The following is a 26,139-nucleotide window of genomic DNA, read 5'->3' on the forward strand; positions in this document are numbered from 1 at the left end:
GTCAGTAACCTGTGAAGAGAGCGAAAAGGGATTTACTGCAAACTGGGATTTATCTAGTGGCGTTTAAACAGTGTTGTCGCCTGTTTTTGAGGCAGAAGTTTTATTTTTTGGCCTTTTCTGTTGTGTAAAGCGGACGAAAAAATATATTTGTCACCAACGGAGGCCAGTGCTCCACCTGCTGCAAGAAAAGACAGGTGAGTGAAATTTTGGAGTTAGTTTCAGTCCTGTAGTTTCGTGCTGCGTTAGCCAGCTAGTTACTACATTTTGGTATATTAAATGTTTACAGTTAACCTTGCTTAGACAATAAAAAGTAGTAGATACTTGACATTGTCATCAACATTACAGTTTATGGTACTAAATCTCTTAATGCTCTTTGGTCTGTTGAATCTGTTTAACCACCTCTGTCACAGGACTTTTGCAGTCTAACTTACATTACCAAGGTGATACAAATATCACCTAACCCTTACCCAGCAACACTTAACTTAATATGCGTTTTAAATATAACTGTCTGTAAATTGTATGGTGATACAATACCAGATAACTTTTCTAGAACTTTCTATAGATACACCTTAACTCCTTCTAATAATTAAAAATGCCTCCTTGATAATACACCTTTTTCACATGAGACATTTTGACATGGCAAAGTAGGAAAAGCACAGGTGTGTTCAGTCACATTAATGATAGCTGCATCTTGGTATTGTCTCACTAGAATACGTTTGTAGTTTACTGGGTTACTTCATTAATGTTATCAGTTTCACCTGTGCTTTTCCTGCTATCGCAAATAAAATGTCTGCTGTGAAAAAAAGGTCCGTTTGCTTCCAGTGGTCCATAGGATTTTTTTTGTTGTCCGTTTGGATAACAGTGAATACTGTAACTGTCAACCTTTGATAGTGGTTAATAATGACACCAGCCTTCTTTATGTTGTAGCATAAGAAGCTTATTTACATGGAATTAAGATGCAAATGTTAGGGAAAGTAGCTCCGTTCCTGTAAAAGTAACTTCTTATATGCACTTTACATGTGTAGTTTTTTTAGTTTTCATCTTAGAAATAATTAATTAAATCATGGTAGCTTGATAGTAGATGTGGCTATCTGGAGGTGTGTGTGTGTGTAAATTAACAAAACACAAAGTGAAAAAAACTGCTCCAAAACAAACCTGTGATGTAATGTGCTTGTACTTTAGAGCATATCGATCGAAATTTAAAGTAATAGTATTATTTAAAGTGTAGTGAGTATATGTAATATAAATTAGTATATAGTGTGTGGCAAAATTAGCTTCAGCTCTTCACTTTATATATGTTTTTCAAACCCAATCTCATATCTCAATCTCTGTCTGGATAGCTCTTTGATGAATGTTTATTGAAAACAAATGTACTGTTTACCTAGAGTACAGTGCTTGTTTTTCACGTGAGACCCTCAATATTATATTACCAGGCAAAAGTGACTGCCAAGGGCTCAGACCACCTGCCCTGAGGAGTCAAGGAAACAAGGAAGGAAGAAAGGAGATTGATCATTCTCTGTTGCTGCCCTCTGCTTCCCACTGTAGCAAGATGTATGCTGAGAAAGTTGTGACGGAGGGGAAGATGGGTGAGTGCACATTTCACATACACTGCTCTGCTTGCTCTCATTCTCCACCCCTTCTCTTCTCAAGTACACACACACACACACACACACTAACACACACACACACACACACGCACAGATTAAAATGCTGTGCTGGTCATGCTGTAGCGCATGCTGCCTGTTTTCTGTATTTGGGACCAGACATCAGTCCACTTGACAGTTAACCATTAACTGGTTTGTTGAAAGCTTACTGACTGTCTCTGCGATGTTCTCTGGGTTTATTTTTGAAGTTTGTCTTTTAGCTCAGAAAAGGTATACTCTGATTGATTATATTATTTTTTCATCAAATAACATTCCTAACTCAAATATACATGTGATAGAGTTGCTGATAGCCGGGGCTGTTCTTTAAACCAAATTACACTTACGATAATCGCAGCATATTGTATTTACAACATTTACAATGCTCTCTCCTTGCAGTCATAGGTGTACGATTAAAAACATGAAAGTAGCAAAGGACTTTATTTTTTAAAAAATTGAACACATTTACATCATAAATTGATGTGAAATAGCACAATTTGATGCATTATATTTGATAGTGATAGTGATAGTGAAGTGTTTGAAGCTCAAAATGTTCTGAGGGAGTACCCCCAAACCCCCTGTTTGATATGTGTGTCCCGAGTGTTGAAATGAAACCTATGCTCTTGCTCACAGTCATAAACAAACTCACTGTACCCACATCACTGTCACAATTAGGCTTTCCTACCTGATCCCAGATAACATCAGTGAAGCCCACATTTAAAAGAAAACCAGATAATCCACATCTGTTCTGTTGCGTGGCATCAGCTGTAATGCTACGTTGGAAGTGTTAGTCAGATATGCAGCCTTATGGCTCCTAATGAGTTTACTGCTAATTTTTTTACGATGCTGTTATTGAAGTAAAGATAAGATTACTTACTATATTTCACTGTTGCTAGAAAACATTCCTGTCAGTGTAAACTAAGCAACTAAAATGTTGGCCACTTTAAAGACACCATAAATCTTTACCACATAACAGGACAACGGCTCACTTACCTTACACTGCAGGGACAAGTTGAGTGCCAGCACAATGAAGCCAGTCGTCTCCCATCAAGTCTTTAGTTGAAAACAGATATCATCTCCATGTCCTCTTCTGTTGTCATCAGCAGGTCTTCTTGGTGTCCTTGTTGTTCTGTAACTGAAGTTCTGTGTCTGAACATGCAGCTTATCATTTGGTTTTGCAGGTTTTTCCTGGCTAAAGGGAGTTCAGGCAGATGCAATGAATCAGGCAGAGTCTTTGGTGTGTGTAATTTCAAGAGAAACACAGTCTCGCCAAGGAGGGGCACACATGGCGTGGCTTAATTTGTGTGCGTCTGTGCTTAGTTTATGTGAGACATCATCTATTTTCAGAAACAAGCTGTGTTTACCTTAAACGTGACACACGTGTGAACACGTACAGAAACACAAATATGCACGTTCACACACAAGTACTGCCATCACACAGGGTGTATTTCTAATCAGGCTAATATTTACAGCATGTTATGACTGTGTTTAGTTTAACTTTTCTGCCATGACAACCACTACAAAGTATGAGTCAGAGCCTCTGTTGTGTCTTCATCTGTGTGTGCATGAGGTTTTCCTTAGCCCCTGTACTGTTATCTTTGCTTTACACCACTCTTACCACACCTAGGCTCACTTCAGTCTACTCAGGATGGAGATATTCCTCAGTATTCATTTGAAAACCTTTTAACACCTTTTTGTATTTAGATTGGCATATTAATTCATGTTGAATTGAGCTCAGGATTGTTTTGATTGACCAGGTACATAAAACTGGTCTTCCTCATTTTATGCTAGTTTTTGATTCTGTTTCAAATGTCGATGCTTCCAAGTGGACAATAGACAATGCAGCAGATGCTGACTATGCTGTAAGGTTTGGAGTTGCTCAACAATCTGATAAACAAACCTGATATTTAAAAGAAAAGGTACATGGACATTGACTGCTGTATTCAAGGACAAGAATTAACTTTCACAACTTTTTAACACAAACAATAGATCATAAAAGCAATACCGATGAAATTATAACAGTTACTGACCTTGCATGCCAGATCAATCTCCATGGGAAAAATAATAAAATCACAGTGTCAGGCTAACAACAGCAATTACTTCTAGGTAGATAACTGACAATTGATTTGAACTGCAGAGATATGTGAAATCTGCAAACCGGTTTACTCCTTTTGTCATTTTCGTCCACAACTGTAAGATATATAGTTAAACATGGTGGTCCGACCAAGTGGCAGCCTCAGTGGCTGAAACATTAAGCCAGCAGGGAAGGTTATTGTAAACAAACATAGTGATTCGATCTCATAAACCTTGAGTGTAGTTTGATTTATCAGATAAACCTATATGGCTAACAATCTAAGAAAAATAGGAGTGCTGAAGGGTTCTCCACAGAGAATAAGACTTTGACCACAGACCTCTACTACTACTAGCCATGACTGCTGAAAAACAACTTCTGTTTATAATTTCTTCAAAGCAAAACAGTTACTGTATGTCAATAGTACTTTGAGATTATTTTGTTTAATACATTTTGCATCTTGAACTCCAGATGAACTGTAATTTTTTAGAGAACTTTTCTGATGTAGATGAGTAGGAAAGGATGGTTTTCTGTTGTTTCTCTCAATTTTGTTCAGGGGAGGGTGTACACAGCCACATATCTCATCTGGTACAGAGCAGCTTTTTTTCACTCAACAGTGTGGTATGTCAGTGGGAGGACATTATGCGTGCAAAGTTAAGGGTATCCCTCCACAACAACAACAACAACAACAACCAGTGAGTAAGAAATGACACAGTGAACCTTTTTCGTCCCGCTGCTTCTGACTGCTCATGTGAGTCATGGATGAGGATAGAAATAACCTAAAATAAAATGTGTATGTACATTTTTGTAGGGATGGGTCACAAACAGTGAGTGATGACTAATTCTTACCTCTCGTGCCAGCCTTATTTACCTCAGCTCCAACAAACCATGGCAACAGACTATGCAGTCATGCTGTGGAGTAGCTCTAATTGTTCACTGCAGATTGTGAAATATTCCTTATGTACAACAGTAGTAATGCACTGTTAAAAATGCATCTTTTTGCTTAGCTTGGAGAAAGGATGAAATATATCTAACAGTGTTATGACGCAGTGATGTTAAGTAACTTTTCTTATTCGTTATACATATACATATTGTCAATTGCAGTTTATTTTTTGAATGAAAAGGCTTTCAGTGAATAGGAATGGTTGTGTGACTTGTCAGAAAAACCTGTTGGAAATTGTACACAAGTGTTTTACATATTTACAGCCGTAATAAGCAGAATTGTAGATTAGGGCTGCAACTAATGATTATTTTCATTTTTGATTAATCTGTCCTTTATTTTCTTGATTAATCATTTAGTTGCACTATGTTTAAAATGACAGAAAATGCTTAAAATGGCACTTAGGGTTTCTTAGCTTTAATTTAAGGATTTAAGGATGACATCTTCAAATGTCTTGTCTCATCCACAACTCAAATATATTCAGTTTACTTATTATTTGAATATTAAGACATTTCATGAAAATATTCAATATATTGTCGCATTTTCTCGATTGATTAATTAGTTGCTCTGTCTATAAAATGTCAGAAAAATGACATCTTTGAATGTTTTGTTCTGCTATAGCTTAACTATATTCAGTTGTCATACAGGTGTGCAAAAAATCCAGAAAATATTCACGTTAATGAAGTTGGAAACAGACTTTTTGTTTTTCCTTAAAAACGACTCAAACCGATTATTATCATATTTGTTGGCAATTAATTGATAAGTTGACTGCTTCTATGAGTTGTTGCAGCTCTGTTGTAGAAAGAATTAATGTTGCCAACATCTAATCAAAGATGTAACTCTCTATCACCATTTAAAATACAAAACAGCACCCACTGTCCAATCCAATTTCAAAACTATGTCTTGCTTTGGAAATCTCTGTTTGAATCTTTGAATATAACACAAAAGGTTCTGCAATGTTCATTTTTTTATAATACAAAATATGCAACATACTATGAACTGCACCCACAAGTGTCAGCATGTACTGTTGCAATTTATTCACTATCACATAATATCAGAGTGATTTCAGAGGAGTGCTGACTTATAACACAGACATGCAGACACATATACACACAGGAGACGGTGGTCTCAGGTAGAAGTGGACACAATAGCGTGCTTGTTCTTTCCTGCAATTTGATTGGAAAGTGTGCTGTGTTCGGGGGAAGAGATCAGGAAAGAAAGAAGAAAGGAGTTTAGAAACAAAAGTGGTGAGCAGCCCCAGTGTAGGTGTGTATGTGCTGGAGTAAAGTAAATGTTGGGGTATTTCCTGCAAAACATAATCTGAAAGACTGAACAGGATCCTGGAATGTCCCTCAGATAATATATCCAGCTGCATTCATTAGATACTCATTATGTTCACACTGTTCTCTCACTTTTAGGTTTTTCTGCTTCAGTTTTCCTTCCTTTACATGATTTAACAACTGTGGGGGGGGGTAAGGAAGGGAGGGGAAAAAGAGGACAGGTATGGAAGGGGAGGAGGTGCAGACAGGAGGCTCAAAGAGAAAGAGGAAGGAGAGAGATGGCTACGGAAGGAGACAGTCAAGTTCCAGGTCGAGTTAGCCAGGGAGAGTAGTAGTGTGGAGGGAGGGAGCAGATGTGAGGAGATAGCGTAGAGAGAGGTTAAGGTCACTGGATTAGTAAGTCTACGCAGCTATCATGTTTCTTGATAACAACGTAAAAATGCGGCAACTGTGGGACCAAACAGTGGTAGTGGTTCTCTATAACACTGGTTCCTTGTCAGTCCTCGAGTTGTTTACTTTCATGGCTCCGGACACAAGTCTCAGGACTCTACATAGAAACTAAAGAAACTGACTTTGAGTTGGTTACTTGTTGTGCCCAATAGGGATGTCAGTTCTGGTTAGTAAGGCTTTGGACAGCCCTAAATCCAGCAGGTGGTATAGTAATGGTTGATTTAAAAGAAAAAACAGGAAAATAAGGTGAAATACTAGAGGCACCAGGGCTTGACATTTATGCTTGCCGGGACAAGTAAACTTTGTGTTCATGCAAGTGTAATGCCTCATGCAGTTGTCACATCAGGCAAAGTGAAAAATAAATGTTATGCTGAAGCATTATCTGAAAGTAAACTGTGCACTGTATCGCTGATGTGGAGCTTTCCCAGCTGAGTTACGTATGTGAGTCTGTCTCACCACCAAACGTTAAACAGGACTGATGAGAAAAATCAGACAAACTGGACACTATAGGAGTTAAAGCTGGAGTTGATAATGTCATAACCAACATAACATTACTAATGTTAAATGTCTCTATAATAAATATGACAAACAGCCCAGAAGCTAATGCAAAATGTCATGCTGTTTTCAAGAAAGCTCTGGTTTGATTGCATCCATTCCACAAGCTTTATCAATCAGCCTAGAACGGTAGTGTCTTTTTGGAGACTTTGATAAATAAATCCATAATGATAAATTCAACACTGAATGTCTTCTGTGATAATCTATTTTCCCAGTTGAAAATAGTTATTGTTGTTGTTATCCATCCATGATGCCTTTGTTGAACCAATCAGAGGCTTTGTTCCTGACTTGTCGACCAATCAAAGGGTTCGCTTTTGACTGTGTCAGACTGTGGCTAAAGCGAGAGTAACGTAGAAGTGGCTGAGACATGCCAAGTCAGGTAGTCTCTTACTGAAAGTAGCATTGCACTGCTGGCAGCAGCGGGTCTCTCTCAAGTCATCAGTGTAGGGTGTGTGTGTGTGTGTGTGTGTATGGAAATTAATTAATAAACCGTTCAAAAATATCCCAAGGCGTTGACAGATAAACAATAAACTATTGAGAGCTGTGCAGGATTATTTTGGTTCTGCATCCAGATTTGCCTTTAATGCCCATAGCAGGAATTTTAAAAGCCTTCTTACTAAAACTGATGTTGGGATGATCCTGAAAAATTGTCCAGCCGCATAAAACACCTTTTCCTGTGAACATGTATATATGATTACTTTCCTTCAGTCGTTTGCACAGAAAATGAGAAAGATCCAGATGTGAGAGAGCAGAGAAAGTGTTGCTGGAGGGAGACAGCAGCAGGAAGGAAACGCTGCATGTAGAGTGTTTTCTTTGATTAGATAGGAAATACTCATATACTTACTGTATCTCCAGTTGTTTCCTGGCACATTGATGGAAAGTATTACCATTACACTCCTGGCTGTTTCATGCAGTGATGAACAAAAAATCCACTCACTTATATAACCACTCAATTTTCCTGTTTTTTTATAACAAAATTACAGACACAGGCTCTACAGTAAATAGTCACTGGTGATGTAGGCCTACCTGATATCAGATTATATTTTCCCTCTTCCCATTGAAGCCATATCTTTCCTTGAACTGTTACCAGGGTTAGGGTTAGGGTTAGGGTTAGGGTTATTTCCAAATGGAATAGAAATGATGTTTGAGACTACGTTAGGTTTCGGTTCCCAGGTGTAATCCGTCACTCCATCAGGTCTTTTTTACAGCAGGCATTTTGACATGTCATAGCTGGAAACACACAGGTGTCATTAATAACTATAAACTGCCATTGTTCGTGTTTGTTTATTATCATGGCTAAATGTAGTGAAGCCATCGTTAATAATATCAGTAATATCTGCTTTCTCTGCTATGACAAGTCAAATTTTGGATGTGGAAGTGCATCAAACAATGATGTGATACAGGAAAAAAATATTAGTTTTAAATTCTTTACACAGGCGGAATTCCATTTAGCTGTTTCAGGTTTAGGAACCTGGTATTATGCATGCTAGCTCACTGATTTGATTTGATTTGATTTGATTTGATTTGATTTGATTTGATTTGATTTGATTTGATTTGATTTGATTTGGTTTGAGCACATATTAAAAACAACAGTGTTTTGTATGCAGTGAAACCCACAAAACACTCAAGGGGTTTAACAAAACTATCAATCAGTGCATACAGTGTCTCAGCATTGAATCAAAAACAATTATAAAATTGTTAAAAATATATATATATGTGTGTGTGTGTGTGTGTGTGTGTGTGTGTGTAAAGACTATATTAAAAATATAAATGAGAAGGGACAGGCAGAAACAGGACAGAAATAATTATGTGAAGAAAATGAAAAAGAGAAGAAAACGTAAACATAAGAAAAAAAACATATCATGTAGAGCTATTGTTGAAGTAGGATATTTTTCACAGATCTTTTAAATGATGTTATGTTATGATTACAACATGTCAGTTTGGCTGTAAGTGTGTCACACTCACTAGTAGAATTACATTTTAGCCTTACATCTATTTTCCCTACTAAACAGAAAAATCCAACCGTACACACATCCAAATTCCACTCTTTCACCAAACAAAGACTAACGTCAGCTTAACTGCCTTATTAGACCAAAAATGGATTAAAGCAACAGATAACATGATGTAGTTATGATTCACAGCTTTGTGATCTGAGCCAGTGTTTCTGTGTCAAGGGGTGTAATCTTGTCTCCTTCTTTTGCCTGCACTGTTGCTCAAACATGATGATGATGATGATGATGATGATGATGATGATGATGGTGATGATGAATGTGGGTTTGTGCAAATGGTTGTTAGCTGGAAGTAAAATGAGGAGAGCTGTATGATAAGGGAAGTACTTGGCAGGCTGACAGTTCACATAAAAATAGGGTTTTTTTATGTTCAATAATATTTGCTCTTGTGCTAAACCTCTTCCCCTTTCCTCTACAACAACAAAAAGAAAATGTAAGAGAGAAAGAAAACAAGAGAAAACACACAGAAGACTGAAATACCAGTGGACCTTTCTAGGGCTACATTTAACCAAGAAAATCTTGGTCAACTAAAATTCTGCCTACTCTTCAACCGATCAATTAGTTGATGGGGGAAACAAATCTGCACATTATCACTAGATTAACTTCGATTGCCACAATGCACCGAGTGCTTTCTTCTTGTTAGCGTTATGTGTCCTCCAAAGCGATTCTTTCCTGTCACAGGGCTCAACATTAAAACTTGCCCAGGCCAAGTGAACTCTGTGTTCAAGAGATTGGAGTGCCTTAAGTGGAAAAAAAAGATCTCCAATTTAATCTAACATGCTAGATACGATAGAAGTTAACACTGGGGTTGCTGATGTCATATACAATGTAATGTCACTAAGGTTAAATTTCTCTGTAACGCTGACTGTGAGAGAGACTTGCTATTTTTAGCTCAGGAGCTAACGATAGCCATCCTGCCAATCCAACAAGGGCTCCACTGTAATCGTATCCCTTTCAGAAGCTTTGTAGTCCAGCTTTGAGCCGCAGCGTCTTTTTGGAAACTTTGTCCATAATGATAAATCCAGCTGTGAAGGTCTTCTGCAATGATTTATCTGTTTTTAAAAATGAGAGTTGAAAAATGTTTAATTTTAGGTAAAACACTGCACTCATTGTCACAGCTGTTCAATCACACTGGAGAAGGAGTGGGACAAACACAGCAAACACCAACCATCACAGAGGACAAATACTAGAGCTGAACAACAACAGCTACCGATTCTACTGCGAAAAGAAACAATCTGGTGAACAAAAATTGTATCAAAGCGACACCAGTGATTGTTTGACCAATGACAATTTGGTTGGACAAGAGCACATCTACCAACCAATCAACCACAAGTTTACAGCCCAAGACCTTCCTTGCAACAGTAAGAGCTAAGGTAGAGCTAATGAGATTACTTTTGGCTCTGTAACGTCATAAGTGTCCTGGTAAACCATTAAAGTGAGCCAATATGAATGATTTCCATTCCATCATATGCCTGCCATAAAAAACGTATATTAACCTTAAGGCTGTGGGTCACATTGATAAACTCTGCTCAGAGCAGCAACAGGGGCAGAGCGGGACGAACAACACCCGCGTGCACGTGCACACACATACTGTATGTGCACACGGTACAAACATGGCACTATATACCAGTTTAAAAGTTTGTTCTTGCTTTGTGGAGAAATGCTAGACTTTAGACTATTGATCTCATCAGTGTCATTTGTACTTTTCATTCTGTGCCAGGAAATGTGCAGCATGCCCTTTCGCATGGGACAGTGAGCTGATACTGGTCGCTTGACTGATGTTTGTTGTAGGATGGCTCAAGCTCCCAAAAAAAGCCTAAATTAAATACTAATGTCAACCTTTGCTGTGTATTATTTTGTCAGATGTTTGCATGCATATTTATATCTTTGCCAGCAGCAGTACAGTAAACTTAGGTTCGTTGTTATATTTAGGGACAAACAGATTATCTCCCCGGCCGAGTATTGGGGTGGATATTTGGCATTTTGACGATTATCTGTATCGCCATATTATTTTAATGATCGCTGATAAAATTAATTAATGAATTCACCCAGTGTCAGCATGGGAGGAACTTTTACTTTGTAAAACCTCAGGGAGCTATTTTTATTTATTCAAAATAAGCATATTTACATTCATGCATGTGTGTGCGTCTGCAGGGAACAGGGGAATCTCCCTGACCTGTGTGTTGACCCCCTGCCGTGTGATTGGGGTGTGTGTGATGCTGATGACCCTTGGAGCCATCGGAGCAGCCGTCTGGGCCGTAGGTCAGACCTCATGCTTTCACACATACACATAGAGGCACATACTGTATTTTCACCAAACATACGATGATCATAATATTTTTTGTTTGATTATATTTTGTAGTTCTCATTGTCAAAACTCTGATGATCAGTCTTTGTTTTTTATGACCCTTCTGTAGTTTCATACTGCACAATGGAGGAAGACACGGGACTGTATGATGGTGAGTAAGAGATGAGATGGTTTCAAATTCATGGATTTATAATATGTAGTTTTATACTAGACTTTAAATTAAACTATAAAAAATATCAGATATCATAGGCGCACATGCTCACTCTTATTGTCTACAAAGGAGCAGTACGTTCTGATTATTATATTTTGAGAAACTTAAATTAAATTTTTTTCACAGCTGGCAAAGACGATGCAGCATGTTTTTAGTCCTGTTTCTCTTTTAGCAGAAACAAAATACAAAGTTTAAAGTAATGTGTACATACAATTTGATTACTACTGGTATGATAATTACTATTATTAACACTCTAGCCAGGCTGGGCAGGTGATCAAAATGTATTTCCGTTCAAGATTTTGGCTGTCAGTGATTATGAAGACAAGATAATTGAGATGAAACCATTACTGTGCCACATTATTTTTGTTCTGTCTTGTTATAAATCCAGCACACTCCTTTCCTCAAAAGCAGTATAGGATTTTTGCCATTATCAAGCAGCCCTATCCTGTAGTCACTTGAATGAAACAAATATATCTTATGATTGTATATTTCCACAGTACATGCTGCAGATTCACTTGCAGTTGCAGGTTCATTTGTTTTTTAATTGTATTATCAACATAAAAGAACAGTGAGATAATTTACATTTTTAATAAAATTGGTTCTGCAGAAGCTGGAAACTAACATAATTTCACTGCCATTAAGAAAATCTTTAATTTAGATACTCATGCACAAAGAAGCTGGAGAAAGTTGCATTTGTGGTCTTTTCTATGTCACACATTGATATAATAGGAGCACAATATAAGCATGCAACTTTCTTTGGGCTAATAAAATAATACACAAATTATTATCAAGGTGAGCAAAAACAAATATATGTTAAAAGTAAAAAGGAGCGTGTGCTGTTATACCAAGCTTGTTTTAAAAGTAACCCTTTGTCTTTCCCTGCAGTCCAGGTAAATTCTGCAGACCAACGTCTCCGGGTCTTTGACCCAGCCCAGAAGAGGTGGCGTCAGGTGTGTTCCTCCTCAGCCAATGAGCTGCTAGCTAGCATCAGCTGTGAAGAAGTGGGTTTTATCAGGTGAGATATTTTTTACAAGTATGTCTCCGTGTTTTTATGCAGCATTGTGTGACACAGGACTGAGGTGTGTGTGTGTGTATTGGTTTTAGTGTGGTGAATTACTCTGTCACATCGGTGCCAGAGGCCAGTGGAGATGGCGGGGAGTTCTTCTGTGTCAGACCGCAAGAGCTCAGCTATGGCAAGAAAATCAAAGACTCATTGTTCCCATGGTAACAAACACCTGTCTGTTCGATCCTGCACCTGTCTCACAGCAGTCTAACCTTCCTCCTCACTGTCCTCTCTGTTGTTCCTGCTGCCTTTTATTTCACTCTTCTACTCTGTTGACAGAGAGCGCTGAACGGTAACTTAGTTTGGATGTTCTCTATTTCTCCGTCAGGCTGTTACTAACTCTGTCTGTCTTTGTTTCAGTGACTGTGAGAGCAGGGAGGTTCTCACACTGTTGTGTCAAGGTAAGATGTGAGCTAAGGTCTGCACTCGCTTTGTCTGGCACACTGGCACACTTTTTATTCCGATACCTTGCACCCATCACTCATCTTTCACCACATGCTGGGCCATACATCTTGTTATTTGTGCTTCTTAAGATGCTTTCACACTGCCGCACAGTAACTTGAAGCCTTGAATCATTTCAAAAGTGGGAAGGGAGCAGAGGGAAAGTGGGTAGCTGTATGATGGTTGCTACCCACTTTAATGTGCATGGATTTTGCTCAACCACGCAGATTTAATTGTGTTGAAGTTCTGGCGTTAGAGAGGGCGGGCATAACAGAAGCAGAAAGACAACAAGATGAAGGAGCTGATAATGTTGGTGTCTTAATACCTGGAGTTGTGCATCACTGCGATAGCAACCTACGTACGTCCTACGTACATAAGGACAACCAGGAAAAAACACTGGGCCTGCAATAACATTTCCACCAAACTTCAGGTGACTGGTAAATCGTAAATAAATCTAAGGTAATTTCAGCAATTTTCATTGTCTCGATACAGTATTTACACTTCACCAAGCTAGACTGCACTTCTGCCAGTGACGTTCACGAAAGTACCTGTCTGTCATCTTTAGCTGTGGATCACAACAACAGCTTCTTTTAAAAACACTTTTCTTTTTGGGGGAATGTTTTTGCAGGTAGGCAGTTGTCAGAGTGGTTGCCTGTTGTGTGAAAGCACTTTACAAATGTTTTCTAGATCAGCCTGCCAGCTGTCATTGTTTCTCTCCTTCTTCTTACTTATCTTACGTTCACTTTTTTCTACTCCTTCTCTCAGCCATTCTCATTCTTTCATACGCTACCTTCACTCAATTTTATATGTCTAATTCTTTTCCCCACAGTCAGTTAACTCTCTCCTCTCTCTCCTCGGCAGACTGCGGCAGGAGAAGTTTCGCAGCAGACCGTATAGTAGGTGGCGTGGATGCCAGGCAGGGCAGTTGGCCCTGGCAGGTCAGATTGGAGTACGACGGAGCTCATCAGTGTGGAGGAGCCATCATCTCAAACCGCTGGATTGTCTCAGCAGCTCACTGCTTCCATGAGTAAGTAACCAAGCCTGACTTCATTCATAAATCAGGTTTTATGTTAATCACATGGTGGACAAATTGAATTATTTTTCATGCTAGGCGGCATCGCATTGTCAATCGCTGGCGTGTGCTGCTGGGGTCCATCTATAGTAAACCAGTCAACGCCAACGTGGCGGAGGTGAACACCATTGTTTACCACAGCAGCTACCTGCCCTTTGTAGATGCTAACATAGATGACAACAGCAGGGACATCGCTGTTCTGGCCCTCACCCACCCCCTTACTTTCAACGGTAGGTCACACAATGTGACACACACATATTAATCAAATAAGAAACACACACTGACACACGCTGAGTATTTGATTGGTTGATGACAGTGATTAGAGATGAGGACAGAGACATGGAGAGAACTGGAGAGACACAAAGAGTCAGTCATTACAGTGATTTGCCTGCTTTAGGGTTCCTGTTTGCCAAATTCAAGTCAGCAGGACAAACATGTATTCAGCATAGTAATATATCAGCACTGAACAGGATGTGACCACCTGTTCCCCCTGTGCTGGATACTTGCTTTCTTATCCCAGCACTCCTTTAGTTAACGCTTAGGGGCTGTTTGGCACATTTTACATGCTTTGATAATGTTGGCTGTGTTCATGCATATGGCATACATTTTGGCAAGATTGTGAATTTTTGTTTAATTTTGGAATTTCCAGCTTAGCTCCCACAAAAAGTCTAAAATACACTGTGTAAAAAAAAATCTTACATTCAGTGCAAAAAATATGGCCTTGTATCCCATTCAAACTGCAATTTTTGATCCTACAGCCATCAAAGCATGAAACATACATTGTATTATTTTTGGGTGTTTGCTTTGTAATTTGTAACTTTTACTATTTTCCATCTCATGATGTCATTTTTTACCATATTTGGCATATGGAGAAATACATTCAATTTCCACTAGATACACAAAAGATGTTGCAGTAAATCACTAACCTATCTCAGGCTGTGATAATAAAAAAACAACTGGCATTTGAAGATTTAAAATTCAAAAATGAATGAATGTTTGCTATTAATGATTAGGACTGATGTTGGTAAAAAATGTTACTCAATGAATGTAGAAAATCATATTCGTGTACGATATTTTTCATAGCCTGATTCCAAATAGCGCATTTTATGTGCAGAGTGGTATGAGTCTGACTATTGACACTCCACAAAAAAATAATAATATATAGAAAAATCAGTGTTGCTGCTAATCATTGACATATCCTAGATTGTGATAAAAACATGGTGGCATCATGACAAAAACCTGGCATTTAAAGGGTTAAAATTCTGAAAATGAATTAATGTTAATATTCATTTAAAAAAATCAATGAAAGTAGAAAATAATAGTGATGTATAATCATTTTTAAAGCTTGATTTTGAAAAGCACATTTTGTGGGCAGAGTGTGTGAATAAAATAAAGATATACAGGAAATGTCTTTGCAAACTGAGCAGGCATGAGGAAGCATTGGTGCACATGTTCATTAAGACCAGGATGTCTACTTGACTGTGAGTCAATTACTTTTACAAATTGTTGTTTGTATTGTAATACTTGTAATACCCTGAACCTATTAAAAAAATCCGCCCTTGATGAATACCCACCACCACCATTACAATAAATAAACTAAAACTAATACAAACAAAACATTTTTGAATAATAAAAACTAAACTGACACTAGCAAACCCATTCTAAGAGGAAGTAAACTGAAGTGAAAACAAAAATTAAAAGTAGAAAGAAAACCTCTTGAAAAATACAAAACTGTAATGACTCTAAATGACAAATATCCAAATGCAAATATACTGTATTGATGTGTTCTATACTGACCAAGAAGAGGAAAGTGATGAAGAGACATGGACATACAGGAACAACACAGTGGCTCAAGTTTCTGAAATGCAAATTAAACTTGTTTTGAAGTCACGTCAAAATGTGCTTGTTCACACCAATGTTTTGATAATTGTTGAGTTACTGATGTTGATTATTAACACGTACTACTTTGCAGCAGAAGAAACTTGTAAAGGAAACTTTTAAAGTGGTGTTTCAGTACATCGTGTCTGACATCTAGTGTTCAAACTTCATTATTACCACCATGGCATGAGGTTCACTGGAGGGAAAATAACACAAGTGGAAAATAATAAAAGTTAAATGGATTTCTAGGGAGTGTTTCAATGTTTTTTGATGGACTAATAGAAATACATGTGGTATGTGGATTTAGTCTCCTGTATCTTTACTGTTTTTAATGTTGTGGGTGATAAGTTACTCACCTGTTTCATACATATTTTGTGAATTCACCCTTGACTTAGACAGCATGATCCAGTGTGAATTGATTTCTTTTATCCTTTGTACAGATGGCAGTAAAAGCAAAGATATTACATATGACTGGGAGCGAGAACAAGACAGGAGCTAACCTAAAAATTAGACTAAACCTGACAAAAATCTACAGTTTCAGTTCATTAGTACTTCATATAGTAAGAATGGTGGTTCTTGGCCATTAATTACTCCATGCATCAATTAACAATGACTGATGTAAGGCCATAATAGACTGGAACCCATTTATCTTCACTGTTACTTATCATGCTTACAGTATAGAAGTGTTTCTTCTTGACCAAGGACATTGTGTATGATTTTGGGTGTGTGTTTAATGGTGTTTGATGTGTTTAGTTCTGTCTTAATACATATGTTTGTGTGTTTGTGTGCAGAATATATCCAGCCTATTTGCCTGCCAGCATATGGTCAAAGACTGATAGACGGACAGATGGGAACAGTAACAGGCTGGGGAAACGTAGATTACTATGGTGAGTTCACATTTCATTATAGCTGTACTGTATTATACTATAATATACCAAATTTGATGTGGAGTGGCATTACTTGTATCAAAGAGCTTGATATGTTCTAACATAACAAACAGCACAGTGTGCACTTTGATCTGCATAAGTATATAGAGAGGTGAGACAATAAATGAGTCTTGATATATAAAAATCTTAAAAGGACCAACAGCAATTGATACATAAATGCTTCTTTTTAGATGAAACCACTCTATAGTATAGTTTCTTTGATGCCTCCAATCCAGCGACAGCCCTGGCTAGAGGCATTATGTTTGGGCTGTCCGTTTGTTTTCATTCTTGAGAACGCAATATCTCATGAGGTAATTTTTTCAAATTTGGCACAAACGTCCTCTCGGACTCAACAGAACAGATTAGAATTTGGTGGTCAAAGGTCAAACGTCACTGACCTCACAAAATGTGTTTTTTGGCCATAAATCAAGGATTCAAATGCCAGTTATGATAACATTTCACACAGACGTCTAATAGCATAAAATGATGAAAAGTGATGACATTTTATGCCCAAAAGGCAAAAGGTCAACTTCACTGTGACATCACAATGCTCTGCAAAAACACTTTTCTGGCCATCATTCATTACTCAGGAAAAGAGGGGGAGACATTTGTTCAGATACTGACTTGGTGACACTTATCTTAGGTGTTCTCATTGAAACTGTGCTTAGTGTGTAGATCTCTTGTGCTGCCAGGGGAACAATGTGTGTGAAGCATCCACGTTTTAGAATAGGTAGCTTCTTTGAATGTATGTATGCATATAAACTGTAACTGTAACTTGCCTGTTTTACGACGGTGTTAAACCCACGAGGCAGTCATTCTAGTTTTTATTGTTTTCTCAATTGCAGGTATTCAAGCAGAAGTTCTCCAGGAAGCGCATGTCCCCATCATCAGTGATGCCGTCTGTAACGCTCCTGATTACTATGACAATCAGATCACCACCAGTATGTTCTGTGCAGGTTATGAGAAAGGAGAAACTGATGCCTGCCAGGTCAGAGCAAGCCTGTGTTTCATATTTGCTGCTGTGTTTGGGTTTCTAACAAGAGAGCTGCATTTTCTGATATGTCCTCAAATGCTGTTTAATGTGATGCTTGTTTCGCTGTCTGTGTGGGCCAAAATGCATATTCCTGGTTGTTTGACATGTTTTTACAATCCTATTTACTTAAATCTCTGTTGATGACTGCCTAAAACAGACTGTTCTAATGTGTGAGTGAACTGCTGTAACCTGTGGTTTCAGGGAGACAGTGGTGGACCCTTCGTAGCAGACGACTGCCTGTCTAAGACCAGGCGCTATCGTCTGCTGGGGGTGGTGAGCTGGGGAATAGGTTGTGCCATGGCCAAGAAACCTGGTGTCTACACCAGAGTGTCCCGATTTCTGCCCTGGATATCCACGGCCATGAGGGTGACAGACTGCACACACTATTTATACATTATACATATTATACATTTTTATTGCAACATTGTATTTTATTGTGGCTTCACAATGTTTTAATAAAAAGTAAGAACAATCACAAAGGAATGCCCTCACCTATTGAACTGACTGCCTATACACACAGAAAAATAACTTAGTGGCATTCAGGTCATCTTTAAACCATTCACCAACAACACAACAACACTTTCCCACACCTCCAAATATAAATACAGATGGCCTCATTCTCACTGTCAAAAATATCGTAAAGCTTTAACATTTTAACATGTATTTGCCAAATTAAGTAAAAAATGTCTTAATAAAGTGTTGCCACCACCAAGTCCACAAACATCATGTTCAGGGTTACAACATTAATATCACATACAACATTCAAGATTGGTGTTGAAGTTTTAGTCATCCACATCTATATATTTTTGCAGATGTGATTAATATTTATGCTCTCATCCGTCTCCTTCAGAACTATCAGAACTCACCGGGGCTTCACAAAATGGCTAGGACATGAGATTCCTGCTCCCATGTTTCCACTTTTTCTACTCGTGGAAGACAATTTTAAAAGTCCTTGAAGATGTCATCGGGGACTGTTGGACATGCAGAAGAAAAGCTGTGAAGTTCCCCTTGTATCACTGCTGCTAGATTCTCCTGCTTACCTAAAAAGTTTTTCTTCCTGAACCTTCCCACATTGTTCAGTGTCCACCTATAACATCCTCCCCTGTATCTTTGCAGAGATACACAGACAGAGCTCCTAAAGGAACATTAAGCATTCAGCAAAGAATGATTGAAGTTGACTATCTTTATTATGAAGTAAAATGTTTATAAAAGTAAAAAAAATGGAAAAATATTAGAATAAACACACTGGATTTATGATACCAGTTTTGTAAAATATGATGCGATTACTTTTCTGAGATGACCTTTTTTCCCTTCTCTCTCTCTGTCTTTTTTTTTTTTTTTTGCTGCTTACGACTGCGATGTCACCAGAAGTCAAGTCCTAAATAACCACTATAACTTGTAAGCTAAACCAAAAAAAATGAATTAAAACTTGTAAAACTCCTCTTAAAAGGACATTTCACCCCATAGCAGTCTCATGTTGAAGCTATTTTTTTCTACAGAGCTACAAAAGGAGGCTTGCACTACTCATGGACGAGAGGCTCATGCTTGTGACAGCGCGAAATATAAACATTAATAGCGTGCTCCTCAGCTGAGCTGTAACATTAGCTAGCTCAGTGGTGCTATGTGAGCTAGCTTTCTCGTGTGCGGTGATTCAGTTTGTGGGTGTAGTTCAGTAGAAAGAAAATAGTTTCTACATGAAACTGCTCACAACAAGTCTGTGGATTATCTGTAGTGACTGGGTCATGATTTCTGGAAAGAGACATTGCTGTTGTGTATTTCAAATGTATTTTTTTTAGCACTTTGAGCCCCAAAAGCTGAGCCCCATCTGGCTCCACTATGATGAAGAGAAGGCAGACATCTCTGCGACTGATAACTGTATTTTTGATTCCGAGTTGAACTGTCCCTTTAAGAATCCTAGACGTAATTATGAGGATTCATACAATAAGGGAAGTAAGTCTCCTATGTAGGGGTTTAATCTTTTTCCACATGAGTCAATTTCCTCAGTGACGGACTTCCTGCAGCCTCAATGCACTGTTGATTTGTAAAAAAAAAAAAAAACAGTAAAGAACTTGTGCAAACCCAAATCTCTTATTCCTTTTACATTGTGCACACTCTTAGACATTTAGAGATCTGATATGTCAGCCAATCATGTGTAGTGCTACTGGATTACTAAAACATGTTGAGCTTTTTCAGCATTTTGTAAAATCACAGAACAAATGAAACATTCCACATCAGAAAGATATTTTTTTTATTTTTATAATTCAGCTCTGACTTGTGTGATATACAGTATGTCATGTCTTTCATATGCAGTAGCCTGACTTAAGTATGAAAAATAATTATTCATTCAAGGTCTGTCTTTAGTCACTTCCCTCTTGAACTGGTGAAGATGATGCTCATACTGAAATCAGTATTTTGTTAATGTATTGTAAATATTAGTCAATGTCTTGTTTATGTGTGTATGAGACATGTTAAAGATGTCTTTGTGATCCACAGATCTAAAAGCCAAGAGTGCAATAGCAACCGAAATCAGAAAATATTTCTTTTAATGAAGCAAATATTGATTATAGAATGATGTCTCATTATATTAACTGGCTGGAGTGTGTATACTCAGCCATAACCAATGTATAGTATTGCATACTAAAGCTCCCTGTCTGCTCCCACAGTAATATTTAACATAAAGCACAATAAAGTATTTCAATAATATGCTAAGTTTTGGGTCGATACTTGCTAACTTGGATGGTTCAGACGATGTAAGACATCCGGACACAAAGAGGTTTGCTTTGGATGTGAAAACAACTGAAAAGTGTCTTTTCTGGGACTGATTTCTAGCTCTAAAAATAATGCAAACTGCATATATGTCCCAAACTTCTCACCACTTTGAAATTAAGTTAACATACATTTATAGCAATCATGATTTGTGCAAGAGAAATATATTTTGTAATGTGAAAATGTTTGCATTGTGTATTGAAATAAAAACATCTTACAGAGTTACTGTGCAATAAAATCAGTCATTTTTATAAATCTGTACAGACTGCTGTAAGGAATCGTTTTACAGTAGTATCCTACAGGGACACAACAGAATAAAATAAATACAGCCATTCCTTTAGTATATCAAAAATATTCAAGGTAAAATGAAATACCTACACTGGTATTCAGTAAATATTACTGGACAAAATAGAAGAAAAAAAGTGTGCAAAAACATAAATTGATACCAACAAAAAATGTGAACAATTGTGAAAGAAGTGTTGTTTTAATATTATTAAATTTGCTTTAAGAGCTCCATTTAACTCTCCTGAGAGACTGAGCATTGAACTTTCATAACTTATTTTAAGACGTCACACAGCAAGCCTACAGAGGTTTCTTCATGATGATAAAACTGTTAAAAAGGAGTGAAAGGTTACAATCAAGCTCAGCTGGATTTAACGACTGAGGCGTAGATCACAGAGTTGTCGCTGTCTCTGCCTTTGGACCTGAAGAGGAAAATATGGCATTTGTAAATTTCAAACCAAACTGCAGCCTGTGGATACCCTGACACAGATGCCTTCCACCACATACCGATACATCAGTCAAGAATTCTTTTTATTCAAAAACTTTTTTTTTTCCATTGCACCGAAAAAAACTGTACAGCTTAAGTATAATTGTGTTATCAAAAGGACTGTATAGAGACCATGTCCTCTGTAACAATATTTCTGTTAATTTGTGGACTGTAATGACCTGAAAAGAAGTTTACATATGATTACATACATGTTACACATGTTGGGGCTTTGTAATATTTTAGAGTTACTAGAGTTAATACTTAGATTTAGCATTTCAAATAAAAAAAAAAAGTACAGAAAACAAAATATCCCAGAATGAATAATTATTCATTTCTGTCTAATTCTAAGAAAAATGTTAAGTAAACCTACCGGGAGTTACTTGTGGATCTGCTGGGTTTAATGGTCACGTTTGTGTAGGTGACCTCATCTTCATAAGACGTGCGGGCCTGAGGGGAGAGGAGAGGAGTCACTTTATTTAAAATCTGATTGTGTTGGGTAGAGATGTGTTTGTGCACCATATTTACATTGTGTCCATGGTGTGACTTCCTCTGTGAATGAGGACTAAAGTCCAGAGCGGCTATAACAGGTGGAGGAGATGATGGCAACAAGTTGATGTTGGCATAAACACTGTTTGGTGGATCTTCAGAGGCTAAAGAGCTCGAGCCTCTCCCGCTGAGCGCAGGCAGCTGGAATGGAAACAACAGGTAGGATTATATTTTCTGCTAAATGATCCATTAACAGTTTATTGCTTCACTGTAGCTGCCTGTTGGGACTTTTAAGCACGTGCTTTGGCTCCACTAAAGTTTCTGGTATTGCTTAAACAAAATAAAGTGAAAGGCAATTTAGAAACAGAACATTTCATAATCAGGAAACACCACAGGGATTTGTTCTTGAATTTTTTGTTGGTAGATGGCATTAAAATAGTTCATATCCTCATTTAAAGATCACTTTTATTTTTGTCTATGCTACTCATTGTAAGCTTGAGAAGGAACTTAGAATTTCCCCAAATCCTTGACACTTAATCGTGAGGTTTAATCATATTCCTGAGTGATTTAATGACTTATATTAGAAGTACTCACTTTTTTCTCTTCTAGGACCCTGCGTTTCATCCTATCAAGGTTTAAAAAAAAAAGTCAGTAAACAAAAACATTATTGTCAGTTCTCTCAGAACAGAACAATTATTGAAATGTTGCTCAACCCTCTATGTGACATTTTAGAGAAGTTGCTATGTAATGACGGGAAACCCAGCCAAATGACACTTCTATAAATTGTTGCTCAATGCACTTGTAATTTCACCGACCATCATTTTTTCACTTTATGAGAGACAAGCTGTAGGAAACTATTAGTTTACGTCAAATAAATAGTTTTTATTATCTTTATTTATCATAACTCACAATATATATCTTTTCTCAAATACAATCAGTGAAATATACATTGGAATTCTGTATCTATGCCAAGTTATTTGAAAGATTAAAATAAAAAAAAAACTCTTCTAGCTACAGATCATGATTCAATATGTTAACACACAAACTCAGACTTAAATAATCAACATATTTATATGCCTGAGCCAATGGCATGTATGAGTATGTGGTTAAAATTGGAAATAAAGCTGAAATGAAGATGAGAAACAGAGCACATGCTGCCCCACATGCAGCTATGGCAACATTAGGTAAAAACACATCAGAAAAGTTGCATAATATGTGGAAAACGAGAGGGTGAACATTAATAATGACATGAATCATTCAGTCACACTCCCTCTCTCCATCATCCATTGACTCACCACAACAAAAGAAGAGCTAACACAAGTGTCAGCAAAACAAAGATGCCAATTCCAGCTACGACTGCAAGGGACCGGATGCCTTAGGACAAACACACTGTTTGGTTAGATTACTGCTGGTAGAGTCAGAAATCAAGTACGTTAAATGTAAAATGAAGATGAAATATATAGAGGAGCAGATCAGTGTAAATAGATGAAGATGACACAAACCATGCTGCTTTTCTTTCATGGTGATCAGAACCTCAGTGGAGTTGTTTTCTCCCAGTTTGTTCCTGGCCTGGCAGAGGTAGAGTCCAGTGTGGGACGCCTCCACAGAGGGCAGAGACAGCACCTGTCCTGAGCCCACATGGAGCATGGAGCTGAGAGCAGAGGCAGGTGCTCTGTACCAGCTGTAACTGTCCGCTGGAGGGTTAGCAGAACTGCTGCAGGTCAGATTTACACTGCTGCCCTCAACAACATACAGCGGGTCCATTGAAATGGAAATGTTCTCTGGACGGTCTGAAAAAAGTAAAACACAGAACATGTTGACAGTTTCATTCCAAAATGTTTGGGAGATCAAAAGTATTCTCAAAGCAGAAGAAGACAGCATATTACAGCAGCAGCTGCCAACCCGGGGAACAGGAGTGACTGAAAGGCTGAAAAGATTAAAAAATATTTCACACCGAACACAATTTTGCTTACATTTTTCCTCACTTTTCTTGTATTTTTCTTTCTTCCTTGGGACTACAGGATACATTTAGCTCAACAGAAGTCTAAAAATCTTTAAAATGAATTAATCTAAAATGGAAAAAAACATCTTTGGATGAACAGCTCACAGCTATGGCCATAACTTGCATAACGCATGATTCATTTTAAATGGTCATAGTAACCAATAAAGTGAAGCGCAATCAGACATTAATAATGTATTTATGCACTTGTCAAGATATCACACACTGACTTTTCTCCAAAAGTTAAAGGAATACTTAACCCACATATGAAATTTGCATATCACCTTGTCATGCTGTGTAACACTAAATTTGTAAAGGAAACTGTTTCTCATGCATGCCTCCACAGAATTAACATGATCACGTCTTTGATTTCTTTCCCCTTCAAAGTTAGTCAGCATTTGAGCTTTCAGTCAGATCTATGAATAAGTATGTTCCACTATATGATATTACATCAGTATGACAATTTTATGAGCACTTCCACTCTTGCTGAACCTTTCACGGTTTGTTCAGTCAGAACTTTTTCACACATCCTGATAGTCTGATAACAGACAGACGGACAGGAATTATAATAAAACTAAGAGAAAGTTGAGATATGGGATGGCTGCTTTGAATTGGCACATGACTGACTGTTGCATTGAACTTCTGCTGTCGAGGGTGAATTTTTGACACTTCTGGAAAGTAAAAAATTGTAACAAACTCTAACATGAACATCTGAAACCAGACCTCTGAGTCTGACATCTGAGCAGACTTACAGCGGACATCCAGGTGAACCTCAGTAGAGTTGATTAGGTAGACGCCCCTCCAGCTGATGTTGTTCCAGGCCTGGCAGTAGTACAGTCCACTGTGGCTCGGCTGGACGTCAGAGAGGGTGCGTTTCTGTCCTGAATTGAGAAAGTGTCCGTCTTTATACATTCTGTATCCACTTTGTGCTACAGGTGGGTTGGCATCACTGCTGCAGGTGAGAGTCACTGAACTCCCTTTCATGACCGAAGGACTCATCGACAATGTGACTTTTTTGGGGGCATCTGATCGAGAGGAAATGATTAGAATCACAGAGTTATCAAAAATGCTGAATCGACACAGCCCAAAAGGTATTCAGGGTGTTTTAAATAGTGTAATAACTTAGATAAAGGGAACATGTTGAGTTTTGAAATGTTTACTCGTTAACTTACATTCAACACTGAGAGCCACAGAGGCAGATCTGACTGCCTCTTGTCCCAGGACAGCACAATAATACCTCCCAGCATCCTCTCTCCTAGCCTGGAAGACTGGATTTGGTACACGTTGTCCATCTCTGAACCAGACAATGTTCACAGGCGTAGGACAACCCGGCAGACAGGTCAGACTGACCTTATCTCCCTCTGTCACTGTGCTCGGCTGCACAACAGCGGTCAGCTCTGATTCAGACACAGAAACTCGTTTATTTCACCAGAACAAATTAAAAGCATGTGGAACTGACTTTTTCCCCATTATTTAATTCTTACTTTTTACAGACAAGTGAGCTGATGTTTTACTCCTCCATCTGTCCAGTGTTGTCACAAAATTAAAAAAATATGCTCCTTCATCAGTGTCCTGGACATCACTGATCTTCAGACTGCAGTCACTCCAGTAGTTGCCCACATATTTAAAGTGGTCTGGGGGCGAAGAGAGTCCTGAAAGGTAATACTGCCTCCACTTGCCAGATACAAACAAGGCTTTAGACCAGCTGACTGAAGTGACAATGTGACCTAAAGGATAGTCGTACTCGCACTTGATAATGACTGATGTTCCTTTTAAAGCACAATGATCTTTGTAGGTCACCCTCCAATTTCCACTCAAGACACCTTTGGGCAAAAATACAAAAGATACAGTCGATTAAATTTAGCCATAGCTTAGCTTTTTTGATAATAACTGAATGGTATGATATAAATTGACTTGATTTAAGTTCTAAGCAACAGTTGCATAATCATTTGATTGTAGTTAACACTTCTTCCACGCATTAAAAAAAAAAATGTTTTTCCTTACCTGGAATCACAACCAGAACAATCAGAATCAAACTTTCCATTGTTAAAATCAACCTGCAACAATAATAATAATACAGGACACAGATTACTCTACAGTCTGATATCAGCAGGAGCTGATGTCAAAAAGAAAGACATTTGTGTTTATCAAAGCTGATTGTACTCACCACCAAAGCAAGCTGACTTATTGCTTTTTACATTCCTGAGGATGATTTTGTGCAGTGAAAAGCAGAAGTGGGAGG

At 38.0% G+C, this 26,139-nt stretch overlaps 2 protein-coding genes across 4 annotated transcripts; one reads left to right on the forward strand and one right to left on the reverse strand.

Moving 5' to 3' along the window:
* The first annotated feature begins 2 nt into the window (after positions 1 to 2).
* Positions 3 to 20,868, forward strand: hpn (hepsin). The gene is made up of 13 exons (XM_042490459.2): positions 3 to 194; positions 1,434 to 1,586; positions 11,100 to 11,207; positions 11,363 to 11,404; positions 12,350 to 12,479; positions 12,569 to 12,688; positions 12,888 to 12,928; positions 13,830 to 13,995; positions 14,080 to 14,270; positions 16,710 to 16,805; positions 17,690 to 17,832; positions 18,079 to 18,243; positions 18,728 to 20,868. Exons 2-13 carry the CDS (start codon positions 1,550 to 1,552, stop codon positions 18,770 to 18,772), a joined length of 1,284 nt encoding a protein of 427 aa, XP_042346393.2. The 5' UTR covers positions 3 to 194; positions 1,434 to 1,549; the 3' UTR covers positions 18,773 to 20,868.
* Positions 20,108 to 26,139, reverse strand: LOC121945088 (B-cell receptor CD22-like). Of its 3 annotated transcripts, XM_042489105.2 has the most exons (11): positions 26,065 to 26,123; positions 25,902 to 25,954; positions 25,382 to 25,720; positions 25,070 to 25,294; positions 24,650 to 24,922; positions 23,401 to 23,688; positions 23,194 to 23,272; positions 22,493 to 22,523; positions 21,938 to 22,099; positions 21,783 to 21,859; positions 20,108 to 21,347 (listed from the first exon to the last, which is right to left on the reverse strand). In XM_042489105.2, the coding sequence occupies exons 2-11, from the start codon at positions 25,939 to 25,941 to the stop codon at positions 21,287 to 21,289; spliced, it is 1,575 nt and encodes a 524-aa protein (XP_042345039.2). In that variant the 5' UTR covers positions 25,942 to 25,954; positions 26,065 to 26,123; the 3' UTR covers positions 20,108 to 21,286. The 3 variants fall into 3 exon arrangements, 1 of the variants encoding a protein (XP_042345039.2); XR_015777869.1 differs by lacking the exons at positions 20,108 to 21,347; positions 22,493 to 22,523 and having other exon boundaries at positions 26,065 to 26,139; XR_006105939.2 differs by lacking the exons at positions 20,108 to 21,347; positions 21,783 to 21,859; positions 22,493 to 22,523 and having other exon boundaries at positions 21,961 to 22,099; positions 23,194 to 23,688; positions 26,065 to 26,136.

Source organism: Plectropomus leopardus, chromosome 11 (genome assembly GCF_026936395.1).
Source record: "Plectropomus leopardus strain MGB_pleo_1.0 chromosome 11, ASM2693639v1, whole genome shotgun sequence".
NCBI lineage: Eukaryota > Metazoa > Chordata > Actinopteri > Perciformes > Serranidae > Plectropomus > Plectropomus leopardus.

Bases quoted from the DNA above. Each gene is read 5' to 3' on its own strand.
- hpn (XM_042490459.2), top strand. From the start codon at position 1,550: ATGTATGCTGAGAAAGTTGTGACGGAGGGGAAGATGG. The intron at 1,587-11,099 runs GTGAGTGCACAT...GTGCGTCTGCAG, and splicing joins TGTGACGGAGGGGAAGATGG to GGAACAGGGGAATCTCCCTG. The intron at 11,405-12,349 runs GTGAGTAAGAGA...CTTTCCCTGCAG, and splicing joins AGACACGGGACTGTATGATG to TCCAGGTAAATTCTGCAGAC.
- LOC121945088 (XM_042489105.2), bottom strand. From the start codon at position 25,941: ATGGAAAGTTTGATTCTGATTGTTCTGGTTGTGATTCCAG. The intron at 25,721-25,901 runs GTAAGGAAAAAC...TTTTGCCCAAAG, and splicing joins TGTTCTGGTTGTGATTCCAG to GTGTCTTGAGTGGAAATTGG. The intron at 22,100-22,492 runs GTGAGTACTTCT...TTTCCATTCCAG, and splicing joins GGGTCCTAGAAGAGAAAAAA to CTGCCTGCGCTCAGCGGGAG.